Source organism: Mus caroli, chromosome 11 (assembly GCF_900094665.2).
Source record: "Mus caroli chromosome 11, CAROLI_EIJ_v1.1, whole genome shotgun sequence".
NCBI classification, from domain to species: Eukaryota; Metazoa; Chordata; class Mammalia; order Rodentia; family Muridae; genus Mus; species Mus caroli.
The window spans coordinates 104,315,857-104,341,891 of record NC_034580.1 but is presented as its reverse complement, the minus strand read 5'-3'; the positions used below and the strand labels follow the sequence as shown (position 1 = coordinate 104,341,891).

The 26,035-nt window shown below is 43.5% G+C and overlaps 2 protein-coding genes across 2 annotated transcripts in view; both read right to left on the bottom strand.

The window, feature by feature from the left end:
- LOC115032341 (centrosomal protein of 112 kDa-like) overlaps window positions 1-5,498 on the bottom strand; it is an 18,607-nt gene extending 13,109 nt beyond the window's left edge. The window contains exon 1 of the mRNA XM_029483562.1: window positions 5,351-5,498. Within this exon, the coding sequence (XP_029339422.1) occupies window positions 5,351-5,498 (148 nt within the window). The remainder of the gene's footprint in view (window positions 1-5,350) is intronic.
- An 11,020-nt stretch (window positions 5,499-16,518) lies between these two features.
- Window positions 16,519-26,035, bottom strand: part of Apoh (apolipoprotein H) — a 13,551-nt gene continuing 4,034 nt past the window's right edge. The window contains exons 4-8 of the mRNA XM_021177300.2: window positions 25,575-25,651; window positions 22,934-23,122; window positions 21,074-21,253; window positions 18,684-18,881; window positions 16,519-16,675 (exon numbers count right to left, since the gene is read on the bottom strand). Coding sequence (XP_021032959.1) covers window positions 16,620-16,675; window positions 18,684-18,881; window positions 21,074-21,253; window positions 22,934-23,122; window positions 25,575-25,651 — 700 coding nt within the window. The 3' untranslated portion in view covers window positions 16,519-16,619. The remainder of the gene's footprint in view (window positions 16,676-18,683; window positions 18,882-21,073; window positions 21,254-22,933; window positions 23,123-25,574; window positions 25,652-26,035) is intronic.

Sequence of the window (26,035 nt, the reverse complement as noted above, 5' to 3'; positions counted from 1 at the left end):
GGGAGGCAGAGGCAGGCGGATTTCTGAGTTCGAGGCCAGCCTGGTCTACAAAGTGAGTTCCAGGACAGCCAGGGCTACACAGAGAAACCCTGTCTCAGAAAAAACAAAAACAAACAAAACAAAACAAAACAAAAAAAAAACCTTTTTCTCAGTCTACAAAGCAACGTTTAAAACTTAACATACATCTTAAAACCCCCTAATGAACTGCAACTCTTCTCTCAGTTTAAAGGGAAAAAACTTGGTTAATAAAAAATAGATAAGAGCCCTAGTAAGACGGTTCTCCTCCCACCTCACTGAAAGGACTATCCTTACAGAAATACCTTAGCTCCTTTCTGACAGCCCAAGCAGCAAGAACTCTTCTAGCTAAGATGGTAGCTCTTCCTCTCATTCATCATCACTTACTACCTCCTCCCTATTTCACACTCTTTAACTCCACAGGCTCCTTCCCCTCCGTGCCACCTCTCATTCTAGCCTTCCACTTTCCTGTCTGCTGGTACTGCGCTGCTCCAGCTTCATCCTCCCTGGGAATTACTCCTGCAGCTCTATCATGTATAAGCATTTTTCAGAGATGCCCTATGACCCACTACTTGCTAAATCCACAGTGCCTTGCCCTCCTTACAGCTCACCACTCCTACAAATGCATCTTTGACTTCAGTGGCTCACTTGCTCCTGCTCCGGAGTCATTTCTTCGTCTCTCAGTGACTCCTTTCTCCAGCCAACACTGAGTCCAGATTCTGCCTTGGCCTTTCCTCAGTCTCCTTTCAGTCTGACTTTCCCCTTCTCTCTGGGCAATCACAACCAGTCCTGGAACTTATGCCACTCACCCTTACATTGTATTGCTAACTCTACTCTCTCCTTGAAATGCCAACTCATACTTACAACAGTTTCCTGGATCTATTCCACAACGTCCTGTCTGTTATGAAGTCGTAAATATCCCAAAGAAAACTACACAATTGTCCCCATATTCTTGGTGGTATCATCAATCTATGTCATCTTCCTAGTTAGACATATCGAGGTTTCCACTATCTAAACTCTCCACAAAACAACTAAGTTCAGGGGCAAACACACCAAAGGCACAGCGTCTCCACTCTCTCTTACTCTGTCAGATAAAACCCTGAGCATCACTAACTTGTACTACTACAGTGACCCTATGACTCGCCTTCCAATGAGCCGTGTCACTACCTGAGAAAAGAGTGAAGCTTATAACTTTTCAAACTCTCTCTACTGCCTACTACGGGATACTTTGCAAACCCTGTGTTAGCCATGCAGGTGCCTTCCCATTTTAGCCTACTTCTTACCACAGCTACTCTGTCTGACTAAACAAACCCACCATTGTCACTACAGTCTTCTAACCATTCTTCAAACACTCCAAACCCTTACCTGGTCCTGCTCCTGATGCAAGGATCTTTACAGACCTGAGACAGATAAATGTAGCTCAAATATCATTGCTGAGTGTAGCTAGTCTACTTACCCTCAGCTAATTGTTGCTCTCTTCTTTCTGTAAAATGTTCACATCTGTGTCGCTACATTTACCATACATTTATCTGTCATTTACATATTTTCTACATCTGGGGTAGACTCTTGGAAAGCAGGGGTCATGACTCACATCTTAGAAGGAACTTCGCATATTATCAAGTATGTTAGGGTCAAAGAATTGATTGCTGGATAAACAGATCAATGTTCAACTTTTGCATGACTTTTTGACAAATTGTTTGGGGGTCACACAAGTTTATGTGGGTATACACGTCCATGAGGAATTTTGCATGTGTTTTTTGATCTCAATCCACATTAGTTTTTGAGACAGGGCCTCTCACTAAACCTGGAGCTCATGAATTCAGCTAGGCCATCTGGCCAATGAGAACTAGAAATCTACCTGTCCCTAGCATTACAGATCCACACTACCACATCTGCCTTTTCCTTGAGTGCTAGGGATCCAAACCGATGTCCTCATGCTTGAACAGCAGGCACTTTGCAGATGGAGCCATCTCCCCAGCCCCCAAATGATTGGTTTTCAGTGCTTCCATTCCAAACACCAAACAGGTCTTACAGAACAGGAATATTACATGTTCCTAATTGCATTTGCCAAAAAATGGCCATCCGACTTTCTGTGGACCAGAGGGAGGAATATTTTTTTCAATTTTAAGATATGGCTAAACTAACTTTATTCAGGGTTGGGGAGGCAGCTCTGTGGCAGAGTATTTACCTAGCATATATAAGGCACTGGTCTCAATTCTCAGCACTACGTAAATAACTAAATTAATTAATGAACTAATTTTTTTTTTTTTTGGTTTTTTTTCGAGACAGGGTTTCTCTGTATAGTCCTGGCTGTCCTGGAACTCACTTTGTAGACCAGGCTGGCTAAATCAAGTAACTTGATTTAAAATAATTTTATGACTAGTTGATAGGTTTGAAGACACTGTGTTTGATTTGTCTCACTTTAAAATCCTATAACATATCTGGTTATGTACTTGGTAAAAGTACAGTATGATATTATACAAAGCACAGTACGCTAGTATACTGGGTATCAGATAATAAAGTTGACAACAACTACTCAAATGGATACATAAACCTGTGGAAACTGCTAGATCCAAAGCTGTAAGCCCAGCTCTGCCCTTGATGCACCGCCAGCTTGCACACCATGCCCTGGTACTCAGATTCCTGCCTAAGCCTGTTGTTTGCTGTGGCCAAAGCAAAAAAAATTCCTCATAATCACTAATTCTCAATAAATCCTTTGACCTTTGTGGAAATGTTAGTGTTTGATATTAGAGGAGACTAAAATTCAGCAGCTAAGTGACTCACCAAAATCATAATTACACAAATCCCAGATTAAAATTCTGAAATCCCTAGCTCTTACAGCCATTATATCTGACCATTTAGCCGTTTGAATGTAAATCAGCAATATCTCCAACTTAAAAAAAAAAAGTAATTTGAGTAGCAGAAAGGCTGTCTGAGCTGCTGTCAGAACGTGGAATAACCAAGTCAAGTACTCGTTCTAAGAACATCACAACAAACAAAAGCTGGGGAGACAGCTCAGTCAGGAAAGTGCTTACTAGAGAAGAACAGGCTTCTTTAGTAACCAGCTAAGAAGCTTGGCCAAGTGGTGGCCTGGGTAATTCCAGCACCGGAAGGAAGGGCAGAGCCAGGTGGCTCCCTAGAGCTCACTAGCCAGCCAGCTAAGCTTGGACCGGGAGCCCAGGTCCAAGTGAGAGACTCTCTTTAAAACAAGTTGGACAGTTCCTGAAAATATCTGAGGCCAAGTTTGACCCCTGGCCTCCAAATCTGTGTGCATGCCAAACCCAAGTAAAAACAGAGCCGAAGTGATACATAGCGAAGCTAAAAGTCTGCTTTTCCTTGCCCCTATTCATTCGCCAACAACAAAAAATATACATTAACATTTCAATTTTTGAAGGAATTCCTGCTACACAAATTGTGCACATAAATTATGTCTAGCTGTTGAAAAGGTTTTTATACTATTCCTCAGAACTTTGAAATTTAAAGTATCAAAATAGTAAAATAAAAGCCGGGCACTGTGGCGTGTGCCTTTGATTTGGACACTTGGGAGGCAGAAGCAGGTATATCTGAGAGTTCATGGCCAGCCTGGTCTACATAATGTGAATTCCAGAACAGCCAGAGCTATGGAGAAAAACCATGTCTCAAAAAGTTAAAAAAAAAAAACTGAAAAATAAGTAAAGCTCTATTCTGGTTTAGGATTAAATTACTCAAAGTAAGCCTTTCACTGATACCAACGACAATGTGACTATTGCATATACAAAAGGAATACAAAGGAATTCCTCAGATGGAGTAAAAGAAGTTGGGTGGCTCTCCTTTTATTTATATTCTGTATTTAAACTGTCTTTTATTTAACTCATTAGTCTTGCCTTTTTAAAAAATCCATTTCTTTGTGGACAGCTATGAAATATGAAATGGCTAAGACCTTCTTAGCGTGCCTGGCTGCCATAGAAGTCAGCAAACTGCAAGCAAGCCAGCAATAGTAACAACCTTAAAAAGGAGAGACACAAGGAAACCAAGAACACACTTCATATGCAGAGCATGCCCCTCGCCAAGCGCAATATATTCCTGAAAGTTGTGTAAAATGCTTTTTGTTCCATCAGATTATATGTTGAGTATATTGTGAAGAATAATACAGAAGCCTTGAATTGCCAAAAAAAAAATCAACAAGGGTTACCCGGGCACGATTTTTGCGGGTTACACATTTGGGGGTTTTGGTTGTTTTGCCTTTTTTTTTTTTTTTTTTTTTTTTTGGTGGGTGGGACAGAAGCCTTCCCAGAAGACACTGGGCTGCCAGCTAAGCTTAATCGGGGAGCCCAGGTCCAAGTGAGAGACTCTCTTTAAAACAAGTTGGACAGTTCCTGAAAATATCTGAGGTCAAGACTATGAGTGTCATAACTGTATCCCGGCATGTCCTCAAATGCACCTAACTTGACAGGAACAGTTTCCACTGTCCTTTACAGGCCTGAAGCTGGGGCTTAACAGTGTGAAGGACCTGACCCAAATCCAGGAGACAATCCTGGACCTAAACACTGCACAATTATCCTCCTCTCCGCTTTGCTGGGCGTTGGGGAGGTGGTCGCTGTGAATGGGGTTCACTGGCATTTTGATTGCCTTTTCTATCTTACTTTCATGTATCTTTAAATAGGAAATGCAAATCATAAAAATACCAGCATACTGATGGAGGTGTGGTGGAGAGGGGTACTCAGGAGGCAGAGGCAGGTGGATCTCTGTGAATTCCACTCTGTCTGGAAGATGAAACAAAGGTCAGCGGTCCTATTTACTTGTTCTCTGGGTCACTACACTCTATGTCCCCCCCAAAGGGCAGGGACTCCAGGCTGGGTCCTTGCAAGTTCACTGTTCATCAATCAGGACTTTCTCTCTCGGAGCCGGCCTGCAGTCTGATTCTCCTCCTCTGACTGATCTGACAGCAGCTAAGAACTGCAGCGGTTCCGTTCCTGGCGGTCACTTCCTCCGCCCGTGTGGGCACCGGGAGCGGCGCCTGTGTGGCCCACCCAGGCCCGGGCCGCTCTCCTACCTGCTCCAGGACACAGACCTCTTCTCACAACCGCAAGCCCCCTACCTCGGGGTTCTGGGTCCCGCCATGCCGCCTGCCCAAACTTTCCTGAGATCTTTTCCCTGGCCGTCGCTAGGCTGCTGACCCCGCCGGAGCGCGCGCCACACAGGCCGCAAGCGCGGGTCCCAGGCCTGCGGGCGACGCCCCTCCCCGGGCCAACCCGCACGCGCAGGGGCTCCATCCCGCGCAAAATTCCACTCAGAACCTGGGAGTAGGAGGCGGGAGGGGATTGTCGATGGGAGAAACAAGAGAGAGAGAGAGAACCTGGCGCCCCAACCAGCAAGCCGTCCACTCGGCCGCCGACGCCCAGCCGCCACAGCCAAACGGTTTCAAATCCTTGCGGGCCGTCCAGCAAACCGGGGGCGGGACTAGCAAACTCGCCTGTCCCGCCCCCTCGAGCTGCGGCTGGCATTCAACTTTGTTGCCATGGCGACGCTCCCGGTTAGGTCTGTCACTGCTCCTCAAGTCCGAGGGGGCGGGAATTTCCGCCCTTCGGGCAGTTCGCATGCTAAGGGCGGAGACTTCCCTCCTCACTGTTCCCCACCCTCTGAGAAATGGACCCTGCAAACAGCTTCGTTGCTATGGTAACTGTCTAGTCTACTGCGCAGGCGCCGAGCTCGTGGTTTTAGCCTATCCGACCCAGAGCGGTTAGTTTCCAGGCTTAATCTTCTGTGATCCCTGGACGATGCAGTGGATGCTGCATCTTCCTGGCTTCTTACTCAGTCGCTTGTGAGCACTTTAAAGATTGAGGAGAAAGAACAAGAAAAACTCAAAAGTGATGGAACTACTAGACAGTAATTGGCAGAAAAGCCTGTCGTTTGAACAGACATCACCTTTGAGTAAGTCCGAAGCATGAAAATTTACCCTTGTTAGTTCACACTCCAGAGGTGAATTACTCAAAACAACGAGCAGGATATTTTCATTTGTTATTTAGAACCATCATAAGTCTGAAAACACTAACCCTGCAAGATCCTGAACTGAAATTTAAAAGCTTTCTGTTTAACACTCAGTACAGAATAGTACCATCAAGTAGGGGAGAAAATGTATTTTTGCGCTTCCCAGGAAGTCTGGTGGACCTCGGGCAGTCAACATTGCTGTGTGCTGGTGTTCTTTGATCTTTTACGTCTCTGCAAGCTCTGAACTGGGTAATTTAAAATACCAACAGAAACAAAATTTAAATTGTAAAAAAAAAAAACCACTCCCTTCAATGAAATTCCGTGTGCCGTTGCTTTTCACCTAAGTTCACAATAGAATCCCTTCTGCAGAGTCTTTGGGATGCACTCAGTGTGGTGCCAAACCTCAACTGAAGCACAGCTTGAAGCATCTTTTCAAGTTTACATAAGGAAAGTAGAGGAGTCGCTTGTTTGCAATTAGCTGTTTTCCCGCTTCCAGAAGAAGACTACATTCTTTCAAGGTGCACTTTGGAATCCACCTCCCTGGAAGAGACAGCAATTGTTCATTATTTCAGAGGCAATTTATACTACAGAGGAAAGAATGCAGAATGCTTTCAAGAATATTTGGTTTCCAAAAGCATTATTTGAGCACACTCACAGCTGAGCGATGTCCCACAATCCAGATCGTTTGTTCTAAGAATCAGATTGTAAAACCCACATGTGCAGAAATGAGACTAGTCAGAGACCACTTGGAAGAGGTGCACTTACTGATCAAAGGATACAGACTTCCAAGTAGAAGAAAGAAATTCAAGAGGACTATAGTCACCATTCAACGTGGTGACTATGGGCCATAACTATATTGTACCTTTTGAAGGGCGACTTTAAATTTATACTTATGGACAGAAAACTTAGCAGTGTACAATTAACCTAGTGCAGTGGCAAGTTCCTTGTCCTTTGCCTTTTCCAGCTTGAAAATGGGAACCATAGGTTTTGTCCCCAGAACACTGGCACCCCAGTGGTGGCAGATCTCCTTGTATCTGTCATTGTAGTTGGTCGTGATAGCTTCCACCAGCTTAGCCAGAGTGCTTTTGTCTTACGAGTTAATCTGTGTGCAGGCAGCAGTGGTGCGTGTCTTCCTGTGGGCCAGCCACCCCAGCTTGGCCTTCTCTTTGATGCTGCTGCACGGGATCCCCACCTTGTGACACAGGGCAGGCAGGAGATTCACCAGCTCAACAGCATCTACATTGTGTGCAATCACCAAGAGCGGAGCTTTCTTATTCTCTACCTTTTTGGCTCCTGCTAGAAGGGGAGGTGGTCTCCTCTGCCAACAGCTTTCTTCGTAGCACTGGCCGGCAGCCTTCGCTGCTTCTTCTGCTTCATCTCTGCCCTACACTTGTGGGTAGCCTTAAGAAGCTGGGTAGCTGTTCGGCAGTCCAGGGCCTCAGAGAACTGGTTAATGGCATGAGGTACTTTGAGTTGCTTATAGAGGATCTTTTTTTTTTTTTTTTTTTTTTTTTTTTTGCTGTTGCAGCTGGGTGGATCAGGCCACCCATTTGAGCTGGGGCTGAGCTTCTTTGGTCTTTTCTCAGGGAATTCGCCACTTTCTTTTCCCTCCTACTTCACAGTGATGGGACCAAGGCCATCTTTTTCCCCTAGACATGTTTACTTTGAGCATCTCGCTTGGCTGAAGGAGAGAGTTGTATATTGTTTTCTTGAAAATTCCTCTCAGGGTAGATTGCTATAGTGTTCACCTTGTAAAATGGAATAGTACATAAAGCAATGTGTGTGTGTGTGAATTTTCTCAATCCACGTTGCATGTATATCTCAAAGCATCATGCAGTACCAATAAATGCATGTGGTTTTTAGACATTGCAAAACTCAGCCTCAGAGATAGCTCAGTGGGTAACTGAGAACTTGCTTGGGTGTGAGGACCATAGTTCAGTTCCCCTGCCAGGTGGGTGTAGTTCCCATCCATAGTTCCAGTGCTCAGAAGGTAGTGTCCCCATAGAAAAATGGCTAGTTATACAAGCCGTATAGATGAGCTCTAGGTTCAAATGAGACAGCCTGCCTCTCTGAATAAGGAAGAGAGTGATCAAGAAAGACCCCCATATCAGCCCTTGGGCACACACACACACACACACACAAACATGCATACACTCGGGCAGTCACATCACATATTTTCCTCAGAGGGGGAAGAACAAAGGAAAAATGTAATTAAGTCAATTTCATTGCAGAGGAAATGAGGGAAGGAATTTTACTCCCTCAATATCTACCCTCAAATCTCTCCAAAAATAACTCTTGGAAAATATTAATGTAGACCAGAATTATGATAGCTCATTTTTCTTTTCTTCAGTATTTTGAGGCCAAGGATTCAAAAATTTCAACATGAGTTTGTCGAGTCATTTGAAGGAATGTGAGCGAAAAACACCCTGAAAAATATAAGACTCAAAAATAAATGTTACAGACTTTGAATCACGGTAGTGAACCACCAGTTACTTCCACTCTTATCAGGAATAATCAAAGTTAGCTATTAACAGAAATGGAGTTTTAGCTTAGTAAGCTAGGAATTTCCAATTGTATCTTTTTTCAGACTCTGTATCCATGCTATTGTAGGTAATCTGGAAAATACTGAGATGTTTAAAGAAGAACATTAACATAATTTGACCATTAAAAAATATCCAGGCCTAACATGTATACATGTATATATATATTTATATATACATATATATATATATATATATATATATATATATATGTTCAAATCCTCTATCTATGTGCTACACAATCATTTTTAAACATGACCTTATTATCCCATCATATGGATATAACATAATTTGATCAATCTTCTCCTGTAGTTACTAATTCTGGTTCTTATAATATTCCAGTAATAAAAATCTCTGTTGTAGTCTCAGTTGCCAACATATAAGAGATTTGCTTCTCTGGGTGCGGCAGTGCACACCTTTACTCTCAGCACTCGGGAGGCAGAGGCAGGCAGATCTCTGAGTTTGAGGCCAGCCTGGTCTACAAAGTGAGATCCAGGACAGCCAGGGCTGTTACACAGAGAAATCCTGTCTTGAAAAACAAAACCTAAACAAACCCAAACAAAAAGGATGTATTTCATATATGTAAATGTATGTATATGCTTGTGCGCCCGTGTGGTAAGTGTGGTGGTCAGAAGTCAATGGTAGGTGCTTTCCTCAATCACTTTCCCCCTTAGTTTTTAAGAGAGTCTCTCACTGAATCTAGAACTTGCAGATTTGAGGAGGTTATCTGGCCAGCCAGTTCCATGATGCTGTGTCTACCTCCTGCCCTCCCCACCCACCCCATCCTGGGCTTATAAGTCACTGCACCTGGCTTTTATATAGATTCCAGGGATCAAACATAGATCCTCCTGCTTTCAAATCTGTGCTTTATTGACTAACTCATCTTTCCAGCCTATGTAAGAGATTTGCAATAGACATAAAAAAGCAATCCAGCTTTCCTCCCAAATTACTCATTAAACTTATTTTGCAAATCTCTAAGACATGCAGCAGTTTGAAAGAGTGTCAGAGTCACATTAACAGCTTTTTGGATCTGTGCAAATTGTATTTTAAAAAAAAAAAAACTAATATCACTTTTTAATTGGCATTTGCTACTCTTTGAAAATGTTAATGTTTCCTATTAGCCCTTTTTAGTTTCCTGGAGTCTGGTAGAAAGTCTTCTGTTCCCTGTTCACCTTGAGGAAACTGACATGATATAATGTGGTGGTTTGAAAGAGAATGGTTCCAAAGGCTCATGTATATGAATGTGTGGTTCCCAGTTTGAGGACTATTGGGTAGAATTAGGAGGTGTGGCCCTGTTGTAGGAGGTGTGGCCTTGTTGGAGAAGGTGTGACCTTGTGGTAGGAGGTGTGGCCTTATTGAAGAAGGTGTGTCACTTGGGGTGGGAAGAACCTTTGAGGTTTCAAAAGCCCCTGCTGCCAGGCCCAGTCCCTCAGCCTGCTGCCTGCTGATCAGGACATAAAGCTCTCAGCTACTGCTCCAGCACCACGAGTGCCTCTATATTTCCCGCCATGATGACAGTGTGCAAACAAGCCCCGAATTAAATGCTTTCCTTCATAGGAGTTGCCTTGGTCGCGGTGTCCCTTCACAGCAATAGAACAGTAACTAAGACAGATTAACAAATATCTTCCTCTACAGTTTCAAATTTTAAAATTTAGCTATCAGTGGCTCTGTACACTTTACTTTTATGTAAAGCTGGTAGTTTGTACAATGAAATTTTAGTCGCGATTCACTGTTTATTTTTATTTTTATTTTTTTAGCTTTTATTACCTGTATGTACACCCCACCCCGTCATGGGAGGGGGGCAGTAAGAGAACAACTTGTGGGAGTCACTTGTTCTGCAGGGTCAAACCCAGGTCACTAGGCTCGGCAGCAAACATCTTTATCCACTGAGTTATTTTGCTTGCCCCGCCATTATCTATTATTAAAACAGTAGGAGTGAAATCTCAAAGGACTTCACTATCTAGATGGGAAGTAACTTCTAAATACTAAGAATCATTCCTGCGTTGTTATTATATGAACTTATCATAGACAAATATCAGAACACCCCCATAACCAGTAAATTCCTTAAATTGGATGGGGAAATGATGCAGAACTTTCTATTTAGAGAACACAAAAGTATAAGTTTCACCACAAAAACGGTGAAGTTTAAAGAGAGCAGAGAGGAAAGGCATATTTTCTTTTCCTCATTAATAACAATTGAAAAGGTCACTACCTTTAGTACAGTCACTCTGGGTTCCTTAATTTAAACCAGAACTAAGCAATACTCATGATTCCATTCCTGTTCAGCCCACTCTGTTGGAGAAACTCATGCTAAGGATTGTTAACAGAAAAACCCCAGCTCTACTTCCGGGCTCCAGCAGTCCCCATGTGCCCCTGGCCAGTGTTGGAACAGAGAGCAACCGGTTAGCAAGGCACTCCAGCCTGCTCTGCACAGTGGTCTTACCTGCCAACCTGGGGGACACCAGGCTGCAAAATCCCCACTTTCAAGCACAGTTACTTCCAGTAAGTTCCAGGGGGTGGGGGTGGGAGGGCAATCAGAACTCAACTAGAAGTACAGCCTCAAGTCAAAGCTCTGAAGTCTGGGTATCTGGGTTCTGAGAGTCCTTCATGATGTGAGGCAGAAATCCAAGTTACACAACTTCTCTAGCTTCCTTACGGACCAATTGGCAAGATAAGGATGGTTCGTATAGAACATTGCTCAGCACCTGATACAAGGACATTTCAATTTCTTGTCTTCCCCAAGTCTTTTGTGAACATTTAGAGACCCAATGCAATCTTGTCTGCTAACTCGACTGTGTCAGCGGCCACAAACCCCGTGCTCCTGGGTGTACCTGGGTGAGATATTCTTAAACAGAGTATTTGAAGCAGGAGCACCCACCTGGAAGAAGGAAACCGATCTTAATCTGTTTGCCCTCAATGGAAAGTTGTCTGTTCTGTTGCTGGGGCGTTCCTTTGCCTGTATTAGGACCAACTTCTTCAGGAGTCCAATGCAGACTGACAACCAGCAGCTCTCCAGGCATCCTCTGGGATTCCAGGGCCATCCTGGAACTGCTAAGACATCCAGACTCGCCGGCGTGGTGGTGGTGCATACCTTTAATCCCAGCACTTGGGAGGCAGAGGCAGGCGGATTTCTGAGTTTGAGGCCGGCCTGGACAGTTCCAGGAAAGCCAGGGCTATACAGAGAAATCCTGTATCAAAAAACAAAAACAAACAAACAAAAAAGACATCCAGACTCCTGAACTGAACAACTGTCAGATTCTCAGCCTTTACATCAGGAGGTAGCCATTGTTGGACTACCCAGAGGACAGCCTGCAAACGATCTAATGAATCCCATTCTCACCAGTGTCATCACCATCTTCTCACCATCATTACTGGGGAAGAGATCTGTATAGCTGCACATAAGTGTGTATGAATATAGATATGTACATACATATATACATATATATATACATATACATATTTTTCAGTTTATCAGTTCTGTTTCTTTAGACAACTCTAACACACCCAATATACACCACTAGGAGGCAGCAATAACACAGATAAAAACTTGTTCGTAATCTCTCTTTCTCTTGCAAGCATGCGTGTGTGTGTGTGTGTGTGTGTGTGTGTGTGTGTGTGTGTGTGTGTGTGCATGCGTATGTACATGTAGATTTGGGTCCCAGGGATCAAGCTCCAGTTGTCAGGCTTGGTAGCAAGTGCCTGCTGTGCCACCTTGCCATCCCAAATAATTTATTTTTCAAAGGATATTATAACTAGATGAACTGAGAAAGTTCACATGATGAAAGGCATATATACATATGTATGTATATATAATCTATTTACTCAAAATCAAATTTTAAAAAAAACTTTTAAATAACTTGAAGGAAAAAAGAGAGAGATAAACTAAACTTTGTACCAGGACAACAGAAGTTGGTGACTTAAGTCTGCCTGCTGACGGCCTGCAGGGAGTAACGGCAAACTTCCCTGAAAATCTTCCATTTAAACAGAAAGTGCCTGAAAATATGGAGCCGCAGAGGTGCCCTGCTCCACACTGACCACTGCAGGAAGTGCTTCTTCCTATGCATCTGCCTGTCACTGCCAGTCAACTTTTACCACTAACACAGTACTTCCCAGAAGTCCACGGGAAGGGGCTCCGCGGCAGACTGTCTACACTGGGGTGACCTGTGGATATGTCCTTGCACATTGTCTCATTTAATTTAGTTGATGTGGGAAGACAGTCCATTGTGGTTGGCACCATTCCCCAAGACAAGAGTCCCTGAACTGGGTAAAAGTAGATGCATTAAATTGAGTACAAACAAACAAGCAAAGGCGTATGCGTTTATTTCTCTCTGCTCTTGACTGAGGATGTTCTGTGTTAGGTGACCAGCGGTCGCAAGGTCCTGGAACTGTAACTTCCTTGCATCATGGGTGTGACCTATTACAAACCCTTCTCTCCTAGGCTGCTTTTTGTCAGAGTATTTTACCACAATAGAAACAAAACTAGAACACACAACAAAATTAAAATTAAACAAAAGTAATATCACTATAATATTTTTGTGTCTTAGGAAGGAGAGGTGTACTCAGCACTTAGAATGTCTTAATTCGAAATGGAATCTGTTGAAGCGATGTATTTAATTGCATAACACAGGAAAAAGTATAAATTAAGTTGCCCCTGGTTAAGGGCAGATGGATGAATATCTTGGGTGTTGCTTTTGTTGAAAAGTCCAGGACATTTCTATAAATGAATGTTTTCCCTAGATGGAATCTGAATGTTTTCAAAACTTTTTATGGATTATTTGTGAGTTTTACGTCATGCATCCCCAATCCCACTCATCTCCCCTCCCTTTCCTATCTGTCCTCTGCCCTTGTAACCTCCCTCGAAAAAGAAAACAAAAAACCAAAACCAAAACAAGACATTAAAAAACTTTTCCCCGTGGAAGCTGAAGTGTGTCACAGTGTGTCACACAGCATATCCTTCTGTACACACATCTTTCCTGGTCCCCGTGGAAGCTGAAGTGTGTCACAGTGTGTCACACAGCATATCCTTCTGTACACACATCTTTCCTGGTTCCTGTGGAAGTTGAAGTGTGTCACAGTGTGTCACACAGCATATCCTTCTGTACACACATCTTTCCTGGCAACTATTCATGGCAATGAGTCCTTGGTCTGGGTTAAGGCCTCAGGCTTCTGCTACACCATCCATACCAGATCCTCACCAAGCCTCCTCTTGAATATCTTGTTGTTGCCCTGTGTCATGGAGCTCCTGCAGCTTTGGATCTGCAGGACTTTCCTGATAGCCAGCAGTACATCACTTCATAGATGAGGGAGAGGTTGGAGTGAGCCAAGTCAAAATCCTAGATCTGGATCTGCGTGGCAGCTGAACTGGTCACTCTGCCAGGCTTCCCACACATCCAGTGTGATCTCCAGCACTGCCCCAGCTAGCTTACCCAATGCTTCAGCCAGCAAAGGGGAGGGGTCTCCCACTCTAATGCCTCTGAGACCAACTTGCCCTCACCCACACCTCCAGACCCAGTTCTACTATGCTGCCAGTCAAGGTGCCAGACCCATTCACTGAGTGCTATACACAGCAAGGGACAGGGCCAGCTCTCTGTGCTCATACCCATCCACACCAGGATCTGCTCTGCTATGCTGCTCAGGCAAGGTGTGGGGCCAACTCTCCTGACTGCTGCAGCCAGTGAGGGACAGGGCCAACTCTCCATAAATAAAAGCTTTGTGTTTTTGTTTTTAATCTCAACGTTAAATTAGAACTCAGTGGATGTCTTTCAGCAAGTTTTTCTCCTTTGAACTTTCAGCTTTAGATGATCAACTATTAGCAGATTGGGTTGAATGAACTTGGAAGACAATACAAAAGTAGTTTTTTGGTTTTTAGTTTTGTTTTCTTTTGTTTTTTAAGTTTTGTTTATTTAATGTATATCTGCATGTACACCAGAAGAGGGCATCCGATCTCTTTATAGGTGGTTGTGAGCCACCATGTGGTTTCTGGGAATTGAACTCAGGACCTCTGGAAGGAGAGCCAGTGTTCTTAACCACTGAGCTATCTCTCTAGCCCAGTAGGTTTTTGGTTTGGTTTGGTTTGGTTTTAAGTGTAAAATGGCAAAAAGCAAGGGAAATAATTTATCTGATGGTCAACAGACATTTGTGTTTCTCTGACACTCCTTGCAGAAAGCACATTGGTGACAAAGTATCGTGCATATTGTTGACTGACTAGTTGCCCTGGAAAACTGTATTGGCTACTTTTCTTCTTATTGCAGCAAAATACCCAAGAAAATCGACATAAGGGAGGAAAGCCTTGTTTGCACTCATGGTTTCCAAGGAATCTCAGTCCATCAAGGTGGGAAAGGCAAGGGGCTCTGTGCACAGCAGCAGGCGTATGAGGCCTCTGCTTGTTCACATGACAACAGGAGAAGCCAAAGCAACATAACTGCCAAAATTTGCCCTCTATGACCTCCTCTTGTCAACTAGGCCCCATCTCCCAGAGTCTGTAAACCTCCAAAGCAATGCCAGGAAGTGGGAACTGGGCATCCAAACACACAGACTCGGGGGACAGCTCACATTCCAGTGGTAACATTCCCAAACTCCTGGTCCCCTAAGGCTCAAGACAACTCTCTCCCAATACTAAGCGCATCTAACTAAACTTCAGAAATCCCCAATACTGATCAAAAACTCAAAGTGCAAATTCTTCCTAGACTTAAATCAGTGACTTCACTGTGGTCTCTAAAACCAAGAAAGTTAAACACATATAATATGCAATACAAACTAAGTATTCTCCTTCTAGTAGGAAGGAACGAAAGAATAAGAAGAAAAGATTGGCCCAAAGGAAGACCACCATCCAGCAGGGTAAAGGGTAAAGTCTGAAACTGTTGCCCAACAACCACAGTGTGGTAATATTATTTGAGCTCCTAAAGGCTTGGGCATCCCTCACCTGTGGCCACACCATTTTCAACACCTGTACATTTTCTCTTGGGCAGGCTCAACGTGGTGCTTGCCGCTTTCCTCTGCAGACATCCCATGTTCCTGGCATCTCCAACATTCCGGGAGACTAAGGCCTAGCTTTTGCCATCACAGTTTCACACAGTGACTCCTCAGGGTCAATATTCTGAGAGTTTGACTCTGATACACATCGCCCGGCCCAATTGACTTTTCTCTAAAACCCTGCTGCAAGCTCCACATAAGGAAAACCAGCCGTGCCGTGTGGGTGATATTCAGTTCTGGTGCCAACTTGAGAAGGAGCCGAGCCCCCCTTGGACCACGGATGCAAATGCACAGCTGCAGGAGTCTGAAGCCTCTGCTTGGTCACATCACAACAGGAGGACCCAGGAGAGAAATATCCACTGTAGAGAGCAGGGGTGTGAGCAGACCAGAGACAGATGGCGGAAGTGCCGGACAGAATCTGAGAGCCTACATCTGCTGCATCCATGAATTTAAACTGGGTTCTATCCATGAGATGGTGATGTCTGCTTTGCTCCCAGCAACACTCAGCTTCTTAGGGGTGAGCATAGGCAAAGGAAAGAGAGCCTTGAGTGAGTTTAGCCAATAGATAAAACAGAACAAGGGAAGGGCAGAGGAAAGCCAAAGTCAGATGTTAGAATGATAATGAGTAAGGGAAGTGTTTGTTGTTGTTGTTTGTTTGTTTGGCATCATGTAAAAACAGCATCAACTATTCCAGGCCAGTTCTGTAGACCTGGAAGTCCTTGCTTACTCCTTTGTGGCCATGATGCCCAAACTCAGGGAAGCACAAGAATTATCTAGGAACTACGTCTTCAATACAAATTTCAAGACCATCCTCTAGAACTGTGGACCATTTTTGTTGCTGTAATGAGTAGATAAATACTGTCTTGGAGGTCTATGAACCCATCTGTAAGAAGTATTATAGTGTAACGGGGCTACCCTGCTCATGGGTACCGAGCTACATCGCTGCCAGACACCAAGGATGCTTTGGGTATGTGGATCTCTTAACATAACTAAAACCACGATGCCATATGGAGTCACACTGTAATAACTGAGGCAATCCAGTAACTTTATTCTGCTATTTCAGTTGGATTCCTAAGACAAGCAGAAATACAAATACGACATTCAATTTTGATTCAGGAAACGACTTCAGCACGGTGTCAGTTCTGATGCATCCGTTTTCCAGAAAGCCAGAGCACTGTGCTCTGTGGGAGGAGGGGAAAAGATAAACAAGAGAGACAATCATTTCTTAAATTATCTAAACAGCTCATCCAAATCAAATACATCTTACACATGTGTTGAATAAATCTAATTCTAGGAATAAAATCATTTAGTATGAGGTCTCAGTGATGGGAGAGGGGAAAAAATGGGAAAGAATAAGCCATTTATTTCCAAGAAGAGAAAATGAAGGGTTTTATATAACTCTGACAGGCAAGATTAAAAGGGGGAGAAATCATATCCGCCTTTTATTTACTCCCTACGGAATCAAGAGTGCTGCCTCTGTCTGAAGGCCGCAAGCAAAATCAGCCTGAAGAAACTACAGCAATGAGATTCTGATTTTTAAATTAACCCCTTCCAGTAGTTTCTCTACTGATTTGTATTAAGCCCATTGTATTTTGTCAATTGTATATTTAACGTCTCACTAGGGTTCTAGTGCGTGCGTGCAGAGTGCGGAGACTAGACCTCAACGTTGGGTGTTTACCTCTATCACTATCTAGCCACTTTATTTTCTGAGACAGGGTTTCCCACTGAACCCTGAGAGCTCACTGATTGGCTGGCTAGGCAGCAAGCTCCAGAAATTTGCTCTCTACCTCCCAGCTCTTCTTCCCAGCTCTGGGGTTATAAGCTTAGTACCCAGGCAGCTTTTTAATGGATTCTGGGATCTAAACCTTAGGCTCCAGTGCTTGTGCAACAGGCAGTTTACCAAGGAATCCATCCCTGCAGCCCGAGCTCTTCTATCCTTTGGCCAGTAAGAACTTAGTCAGTAGGGTTCTAACTCTTTGTCATTGTGATGGCACTGGTAGAGCATGTATCCTATGCCACAAACAAAGTTTCTATTCATTAGGGCTGGGGTGACGGCTCTGTGGGTAACAGCACTTGCTGCATAAGAGTTCAGATCCTATCACCCATGTAAAAAGCTAGGCATGCCACATGCAAATGCCTGTTACACCAGTTTTAAGAGGGGAACAAGAGGATGGCTGGGCCTTGCTGACCACCAGCCTAGCTCCAGATTGAGTGAGAGATCCTGTCTAAAAGAAATAATACAGAAAAGATAGAGTAGGACACATGGCATCTTTAACCTCCACATGTAAGCACAGGTACATGTACCTGCACAATACACACACACACACACACACACACACACACACACACACACACCCCACTCATACACACACATACACACACACACATACACACCACTCATACACACACACACACACACACACAAAATAAAATACTTCTAGCAGTTGAACCAACCTTATGAGGCATAGTGTATTAATCATTTATACTTTGTTCTCTCCCTAGATGGTAAGTTCTCAGACACTGTCCCCCAGTAATTTCTTTCTCAATTGTTGTCTTCCTAACCATCAATGCTTTGTCATCAATGGATCTGGAGAACTTATAAACCTAGAGCCAACAGTAGCTTCAGCCTCTCTTGGCTTTTCATTCCTGGCAATAAAGACTACAAAAGCCCTAAATCTGAAACCTTAGGTTAGCATGTAGTTCTATATGCCAACCAGTATCCACATCTGAATCCCACACATCTCTCTCAACATAGTTTGCTCTAAACAAACTGTGCCCTAAAGAATTCTTTTCAAAAGTGGCATTCCTAAAGGCAAGAAAAATAACACAGGATCTATAGGCTAATTACCATCGTTATTATCGGTGTCTCTAAAATGTGGAATAATGAAGTGATAGATGATTGTATTATTCAATATTTGACCTTATTAGTTTTCATACTAAACTTGGAGTTACATAAGATGGCATAATTCACCTCAACGGTCAATCAAAGAAACCCACAACCTCAAGGATTAATGAAAAGAATGGGAAAACAAAAAGCTGTAAGTAGCTCTCTGCCTTATCTGATTTCCTCCATCACAGTGGTTCTTTTTAAAGACCCAGCTAGACTTAGCTTCTCAAAATCACTCATAACTGGCTGGTGATAGCCGGGGCCAAGTGGAGTTCCAACCAAACAGCCCATCCCAGCCTTACCCTTGAAGCACGCTGGAATCTCGATAGTGCCATCTCTGCAATGAGCCTCCACAGTGTAGCTGCACTTCTTTTCTTTGTTTTTGCAGTAGAAGTGAATTTTGTCGCCATGCATCATCCCATTCTTAAACTGTTCCTGGATCTTCACCCTCATCCCTTGGTACAGCACGGTGGCTTTCTTAATGGAGAGTTTGCAAGACGCTGAAAGAGAGAATGTCTGTAGTCAGGACAATGGTCCGCTGATTCTTTGCTGAAAAGAATCTTGCTTACTTATAGCCAGTGAGCTGGCTCGGTGGATAGAGGCACCTGCCACCAAGCCTGAGATCAATCAATCCACAGGACCCATGTGGTAGAAGAAGAAAACTAAACTTCATCAAGCTGCTCTCAGACCTACACAAAGGCACCATGATGCATGTGAGTCCACATACATATGTGCACGTGCACACAAAATAATAAATATATAGTGTGACATCCACATGTAGGTCATGATGAATGTGCATGCACACAGATACACACATAAATACACATACATATACAAACACAATAAAAATATAAGACATTTTAAATTTCTTTGCATATATCTGTGTGTGCATGAGATTGTTCTTCAATATATAAATACCCATTCCAGATCCACTAAATCAGAAACTGAGGATGGAACACAGAAATAGGTATAAAAACTAGCCCTCAAGGGCCTCAGAGATGGCTCAGACAGTAAAATGCTGCTACATAGCATGAAGACCTGAGTTCAGACCCCAGCAAGGACCTACATAAGAACTAGGGTGGAAAGGGAGACCTGGAGAAGCCAATAGACAAACAGCTAGAGCTCTCTGACTGGCCAGTGAGCCTCCGGGTTTAGTGAGCAATCTTGTCTTTAAAAAAATAAGGTAGGGAGTGATTGAAGAAGACACGTGACACCCGCCTCTGGCACACAGATATTTGTGTCCATACACACATGCATACACCCATACACGCATGTGCATACATACACACAAGTACATTCATGTGCACACATGCACACATATACACGCACACACGTGCACACGCACACACACTAGGACTCTGATGCACCACGGCAAAGCCTGAGAGCCAGTACCTACCCTTCCTTCCCTGCCCTATCTTCTGAGACACTGGCTTCATAAATCAACTGCATTTGAACAGCTCTCCCAGACTCTGCTTCTAAGATATTCCAGCCTACAACACCAGCCATTCATCATTTGGGTTTTGTGCCTGCTTTCCTTTTCTGTTTAAACAGTTCAGTGTGGGCAGAGATAGAGTGCTCTATGGTTGCTCTTTGCATAACTGTTGCATTATGCAAATCATGGCACTGACTGGATTAAGAACAGATGCCCAACTCAAAAAAACCTGACAGCTCAAGGAAGGGAAGCCAGCTGGTGATGGGCGCTTTACCTACTGTAGAATCAAGGAGTTCAGAGAAAGAAAGGGACACAGAGACAGGAGTGGACCCTGACATGTTGTATCTCAGGTCCTCATTTGCATATTTCTTTTTATTTTAAAAGTCCCCCCACCCAACTAGCTTAGATGTGTGATTGATTTTTGCAACAAAGAAAGTCTTGACAAAAAAAAAAAAGAGCAAGTGTGGGGGTTGGGGGTGAGGTGGAGTGGGGGGGGCTGAGCGGGATGCTTGGCCTGCAGAGGCGAGCGAGCATAAACTGCTCTTCTAGAGGACCCGAGTTCTGTTCCCAGTATCCACATCAGGTGGCTTACAACTGCTGCTAACTGCAGTTCAAGGAATCCAACACCTCTGATCCCTGCAGGCACTTGTACTCATACCTTGCCCACACACAAATTTAAAAATAGTAAAATAAATATTTTTCAAAAGGGTACTCATGGGCAGACTTAAAAATAAATACAAGCAGCTGGGTGTGGTGGTGCACACCTTTAATCCCAGAACTCTGGAGGCAGAGGTAGGCAAATTTCTGAGTTCGAGGCCAGCCTGGTCTACAGAGTGTGTTCCAGGACAGCCAGGGCTACACAGAGAAAACCTGTCTCGATAAAACCAAAAATAAATAGATAGATAGATTAGAAGATAGATAGATAGATAGATAGATAGATAGATAGATAGATAGATAGATACAAGCAAAGACTTAAAAATAAATACAAGCAAAAATCATGGTCTTCCACCCTCTTGCTGGGGCTTACAGAGAACCTCCTTGTTTCCCATAGCTGAACGCTAAGCAACATTCCAAAGCAGGCCAGTTTCCCCATGTACTTTGAATCCTTAGGACATTTACATGTTGATTCTATGAGAGGAGCCTGAGCGATAAGTGGATATTAGATAGGACAAGAAAATGGCCAACGAGCGTGATCCACTCACTGGGCGAATTCAGTACTCTGATTCAGTACTCTGCAAGACCTCACCCACGTGCCAGTACCTCTACAGGTGGGCAAGGAGGACCAAGTTCCCGTCTTGGTACATTCCGCTTCTTCTGGGCCGTCCAGCTTGTATGTCTCATGGCAACCAAATGTGGCTATATCCTTGTATTGAAGCACCGGCTTTGCAGGATAATTCACATACCCATTTTCTGGCCTCGGAGGGAAGGGACATTTTACTTCTGAAAAACGTAATCAGTAAGGAAAATGTTAGTAACTCATAGCATTTTCTGAGAGTTGCAAAATGCCTTCACCTTTCCCTTACACCACAGAGCCAGTGAGCATCCTGTGAGCGAAATGCAGTTTCTAGGTCCCTGATGCTTGATTCTATCCCTGCTCTCTTACATTCATAGAACTCTGAATATTTAGAAAACAGACATCGAAAATAAATAATGACACCCTGCTAGCTCTTTGGGCTTTGAGTTTTCATCATGAAGTGTCATTTGTCACAAACTTCTACAATCTAAAATGTGGATATGAAAGAAGAGGGAGAAAAATCTTTTTTTTTTTCCTAGTCAATAAACCAGATTAAAAAGACACTGGCGATGATTCTTAAATGTAGGGAGATTATAAAGTCATAGCTATCAATCAGACTATAACCCAGTTTTTAAAACCCTTAATCCAGGGACACCTCACTGGTGTTCCAGCTGTCACTAGACACAAGTCCGTTCATGGCTTTGTGGCTTTGCAAGTGATGTGACCCTGAATAGTGTGCCTTTCCTTTAACTTCCACTCACGATCCAAAGCCTATGTATCAAGCCGATGTATCTTGACTGCTGGAAATAACACGCAGTCAGTTTAGACTATTAATTGCAAGATCATTGATTCCCCGCAGGTCAGAAACTGAACTCATTCTCCTAATATCCCCAGTATAAAGCACACTGTGTGGCAAACAGTAGACACTCAATGATAGACTTAGTGTGGTGGTGGCACACAGTAGACACTCGATAGACTTAGTGTGGTGGTGCACACAGTAGACACTCGATAGACTTAGTGTGGTGGTGCACACCTATAATCTCAGCACTTGGGAGGTAATGGCAGGGGGATAAGAGCTAGAGACAGACCCATCTCAGGCTACATCGTGGGTTTAAGATCAGCCCAGGCTATTGTATAGAACTTTCTTCAGGATTGAAATGTTTCTGTCATAAAAGGAGGAAGGATGCTCATAAGACTCAAGAAACAAAGGCCCCTCTCCAAGTTTGTGTAAATAGTGGCGATTGCTGAAGAAGATCCTCCTGCTGATGGAGCAGCCTCCATATTGGGGGGAAAGCAACAAGGATTGCAGCCTTCCTAGTTATCACCCACGCATGCTGAAGTGGGTTTCTTCAGCAATGTAGTTGCCTTTGAGTCAGTCACAGAGTATGCATGTAACCCCTCACCTATGTGCCTATAACAACTCCAATAAACTCCCTAATCCCTTAGGCTACTAGACTCAGGTGGTATCATTTCTTTGGTCTTTCGTCAGGGCCTGATTTTTCCTCCCTAGGAAAAGTCACACAATGGATACGTGAGACCCTTTCTTAACAAAGAAGAAGCCAGGCAGCCGGGCAGCCATCAGGCATAACTTTAATCCTAGCACTTCGGAAGCACAGGTAGGCAGATGTCTGTGAGTTCAAGGCCATCCTGATCTACAGAGAAACTTCTAAGACAATTAAGGCTACTCAGAGAAACCCTCTCTCAAAAGACTTGCCCCCTATCCTCCCTCTCAAGAAGAAAGAAAGCAAAAATCAATATAACTTTTTAGTTTGTTGAGGGAGAGAATTTGGAATGTTCCCGGCAGTTAGCATTTTTCAACACATTCAAAGATGTGTTTCTATGCTACTCTAGCTATTTTGTCTTATTATTTTGTCTTAGCCACTTACCCAGGCATTCTGGCAATCGAGTCCAGTTTCCTTGTTCTGCGCACATGACTGTGTCATTTCCGATCATGGCAAAGTGTGGCAAGCATTTAAAGACCACTGTGTCCTGATACAAAGAGTTGTTCCCAGCTGAAGGCCTATAATCCTTAAGGAGTGCAAACTTTGGAACTGGTGGTGGCGGGCAGGTGATGCCTGCAAAGAGAGATCACTGTCATCTCAATGAAAATAGCTGGGGTTTTGGAATACACTCTTTGGAGGCAGGTGGATCTGTGCGAGTTCAATGCCAGCCTGACATTATCTCAAATAAGAGAGAGAGAGAGAGAGAGAGAGAGAGAGAGAGAGAGAGAGAGAGAGAGAGAGAGAGAATGGATAGGTGGATACATAGATAGATAGATAGATAGATAGATAGATAGATAGATAGATAGATAGATAGATAGGTTCTATAGGTTGGCAGGATATATCTGTATATAAAAATAATTTGTTGCCACACCCAATGACCAGAGTTCAATCCACAGGACACACATAGCAGAAAGAAAGAACTGCCTTTCATAGATGATCTTTGGACCTCTACACATATGCCAAGTAAATATTTTTCAAAGAATTATTTATTTTATGTATATGAGTACACTGTATCTGTCTTCAGACACACCAGAAGAGGGCATCTGACCCTATTACAGATGGTTGTGAGCCACCATGTGGTTGCTGGGATTTGAACTCAGGACCTCTGGAAGAACAGTCAGTGCCATCTCTCCAGCCCCAAGTAAATAATTTAAAAGTTAAAATACACTCATCTCAGAATGAAAGAGAATATGAGAATGAATTTGAAGAAATGAAAACTTTGGTCACACGTTTTGTAAAAACAAGCCATTGTTGATGACAAGTAAGAAAAAGTCAAATCAAATTGCCAACCAGTCAGAAACCATCAACAGAGAAGAATAAGGAGGGGGGAAATGAGGGGAAGAGGAGGGAACTGCAGAAATATATTTGTCTTGTCATGTTCATTTGTTTCCTATACATCTTTGACATAAAGACTACCTTGAAAGATGTTTCTAGAAGTCAGAATGTATAGAAGACACTGTTGGGGGACGACCCTGCAATACTTGATACCATATTGTTTGTGACTCTGAGTTCTGCCTCTAGTATGGTTTGTTCCTACAAATACCTCCTGCTTTGGGAATGAAAAAATGGAGGTTTGCACATAGAGACATGCAGGTGCCCAAAGACAAGGCAGTGGCTTATCAGCACTCCTTGGCAATACATCGCCTTTCCTGCAAATCCAGGGACTGTTACACTGTTACATAAAGACACTGCTGATGAAAAGATGATTTATCATGATCTATCTATCCTCAGTGGTTGTTTCTCAGGGAGTGGTCACTGACCAGCCGGGCAGCTGGAGAAAAGCTCAGATCACATCCCGGTGCTCGAGTCAGCATGTACACATTGATATCTACTAGATGTCAACCCTGGTGACTGCTGTACACTTCCAAGCATGAGACTCACTCGCTCAGATTAGCTTGAATTTAAAGTAGATTTTCTGCTCCTGACTGGAAAAAAAAGTTAATTTATGTAACTGGTATAAAGATGCTTCAAAGGGAGACTATCCGAATCATGGAGAGCCTTGCTGTGGACAAAGAGCTCAATTTATCTTTAAATATTTTAATGTGGTTAGGATTCATCTGGAATTCCTCTAGTTTTCTACTCTCCTTTGCTAGGACCGGTGTCCCTGAAAGGCTAAAGGACCACATCCATGACTGGTCTGGGCCTCTTAGTCAAAGATTCGAGTTATAGAAATCTCAAGCTAGGATACCTGAAAACAATTGTCTATAAGGAATGGGCCCAGAGTTTTCACTGACTGCTTAATTGAGAATATATTGAATAAGTCATGAAGGCCTTGCTCTTATGCTACAAGGTGCTTGGTGGCTTATTATGACGGACTATCCTTATCTCTTCCACTGGATTCATTCTCTTGACTATCCTCTCCTTTAGGCTTACAGCAAGGCTTGTGGGTTGTAACCCCTTTGAGGGTCGAATATCAGATATCCTGCATATAAGCTATTTACATTAAGATTCCTAACAGCAGCAAAATTACACTTCTGAAGTAGCCATGAAATAAATTTATATTTGGGGGGAAGGGGTTTGTCATGACATGAGAAATTATATTAAAGGGTTGCAGCATTAGGAAGGTTGAGAACTACTGCCTTGTCAGCTCAAAATACAGCATGCAGAACCCCAGTCCACGTTTGGTAGAGATGGGATCAGGTCATCTCATGAATGAATGAGGAAGAACGCACTAACAGGAAGAGATATCTGAAGCCACTGTTGGTGGAAGTCCCCCTTGCCAAGACTGGGGGTGTAGATGAGAAGGTAGAGAGATAATGTGCCTGGCATGTGCAAGATTGACTTGGCTCCCTAGCATGACAAGAAGGAAAGGGAAGGGGAGGGGAAGGGAGAGAAGGGGGGAGGGGAAGAGAGGGGAAAGGAGGGGAGGGGAGGAGAGGGGAGGGGAGGAGAGGTTAGGGTTAGGACTGTGAGGTCTCTGGGAACACAGAGTTTCTGGACTGTGGAGTTGGCAATACTAAGACTAGGAAATTTGTGGACAGACCAACGGGTCCCTCAACTGTCAGGTGGGACCCCCAAGACTCACGAGCACAAGTGGGAATGTCTGGACTCCATTTTCCTTCCTCCGTGCACTTAGATGAGCTGGTCCCATTCAGAAAAAACCTGGAGAAGAAAAATGTAATGTATTAACCAACAAAGTAACCTCATTGGCATTATAAATGTGCTAGGGACTAAACTTACATGTAGAAGACATCAATTCTACTACTGAGATCCCCACCCTTAGCCCTATTCATTTGTTTTGAATCAGGGACTTTCTATGTTGCCAAATAAGAAAACTGAAGGACCAGGAAGTAGTGTCACGTGGCTTTAATCCCAGCACTTGGGAGGCAGAGGCAGGCGGATTTCTGAGTTCGAGGCCAGCCTGGTCTACAGAGTGAGTTCCAGGGTATCCGGGACTATACAGAGAAACCCTATCTCAAAACAAAACAAAAAAAAAACAAAAACAAAAAAGAAAGAGAGAGAGAGAGAGAGAGAGAGAGAGAGAGA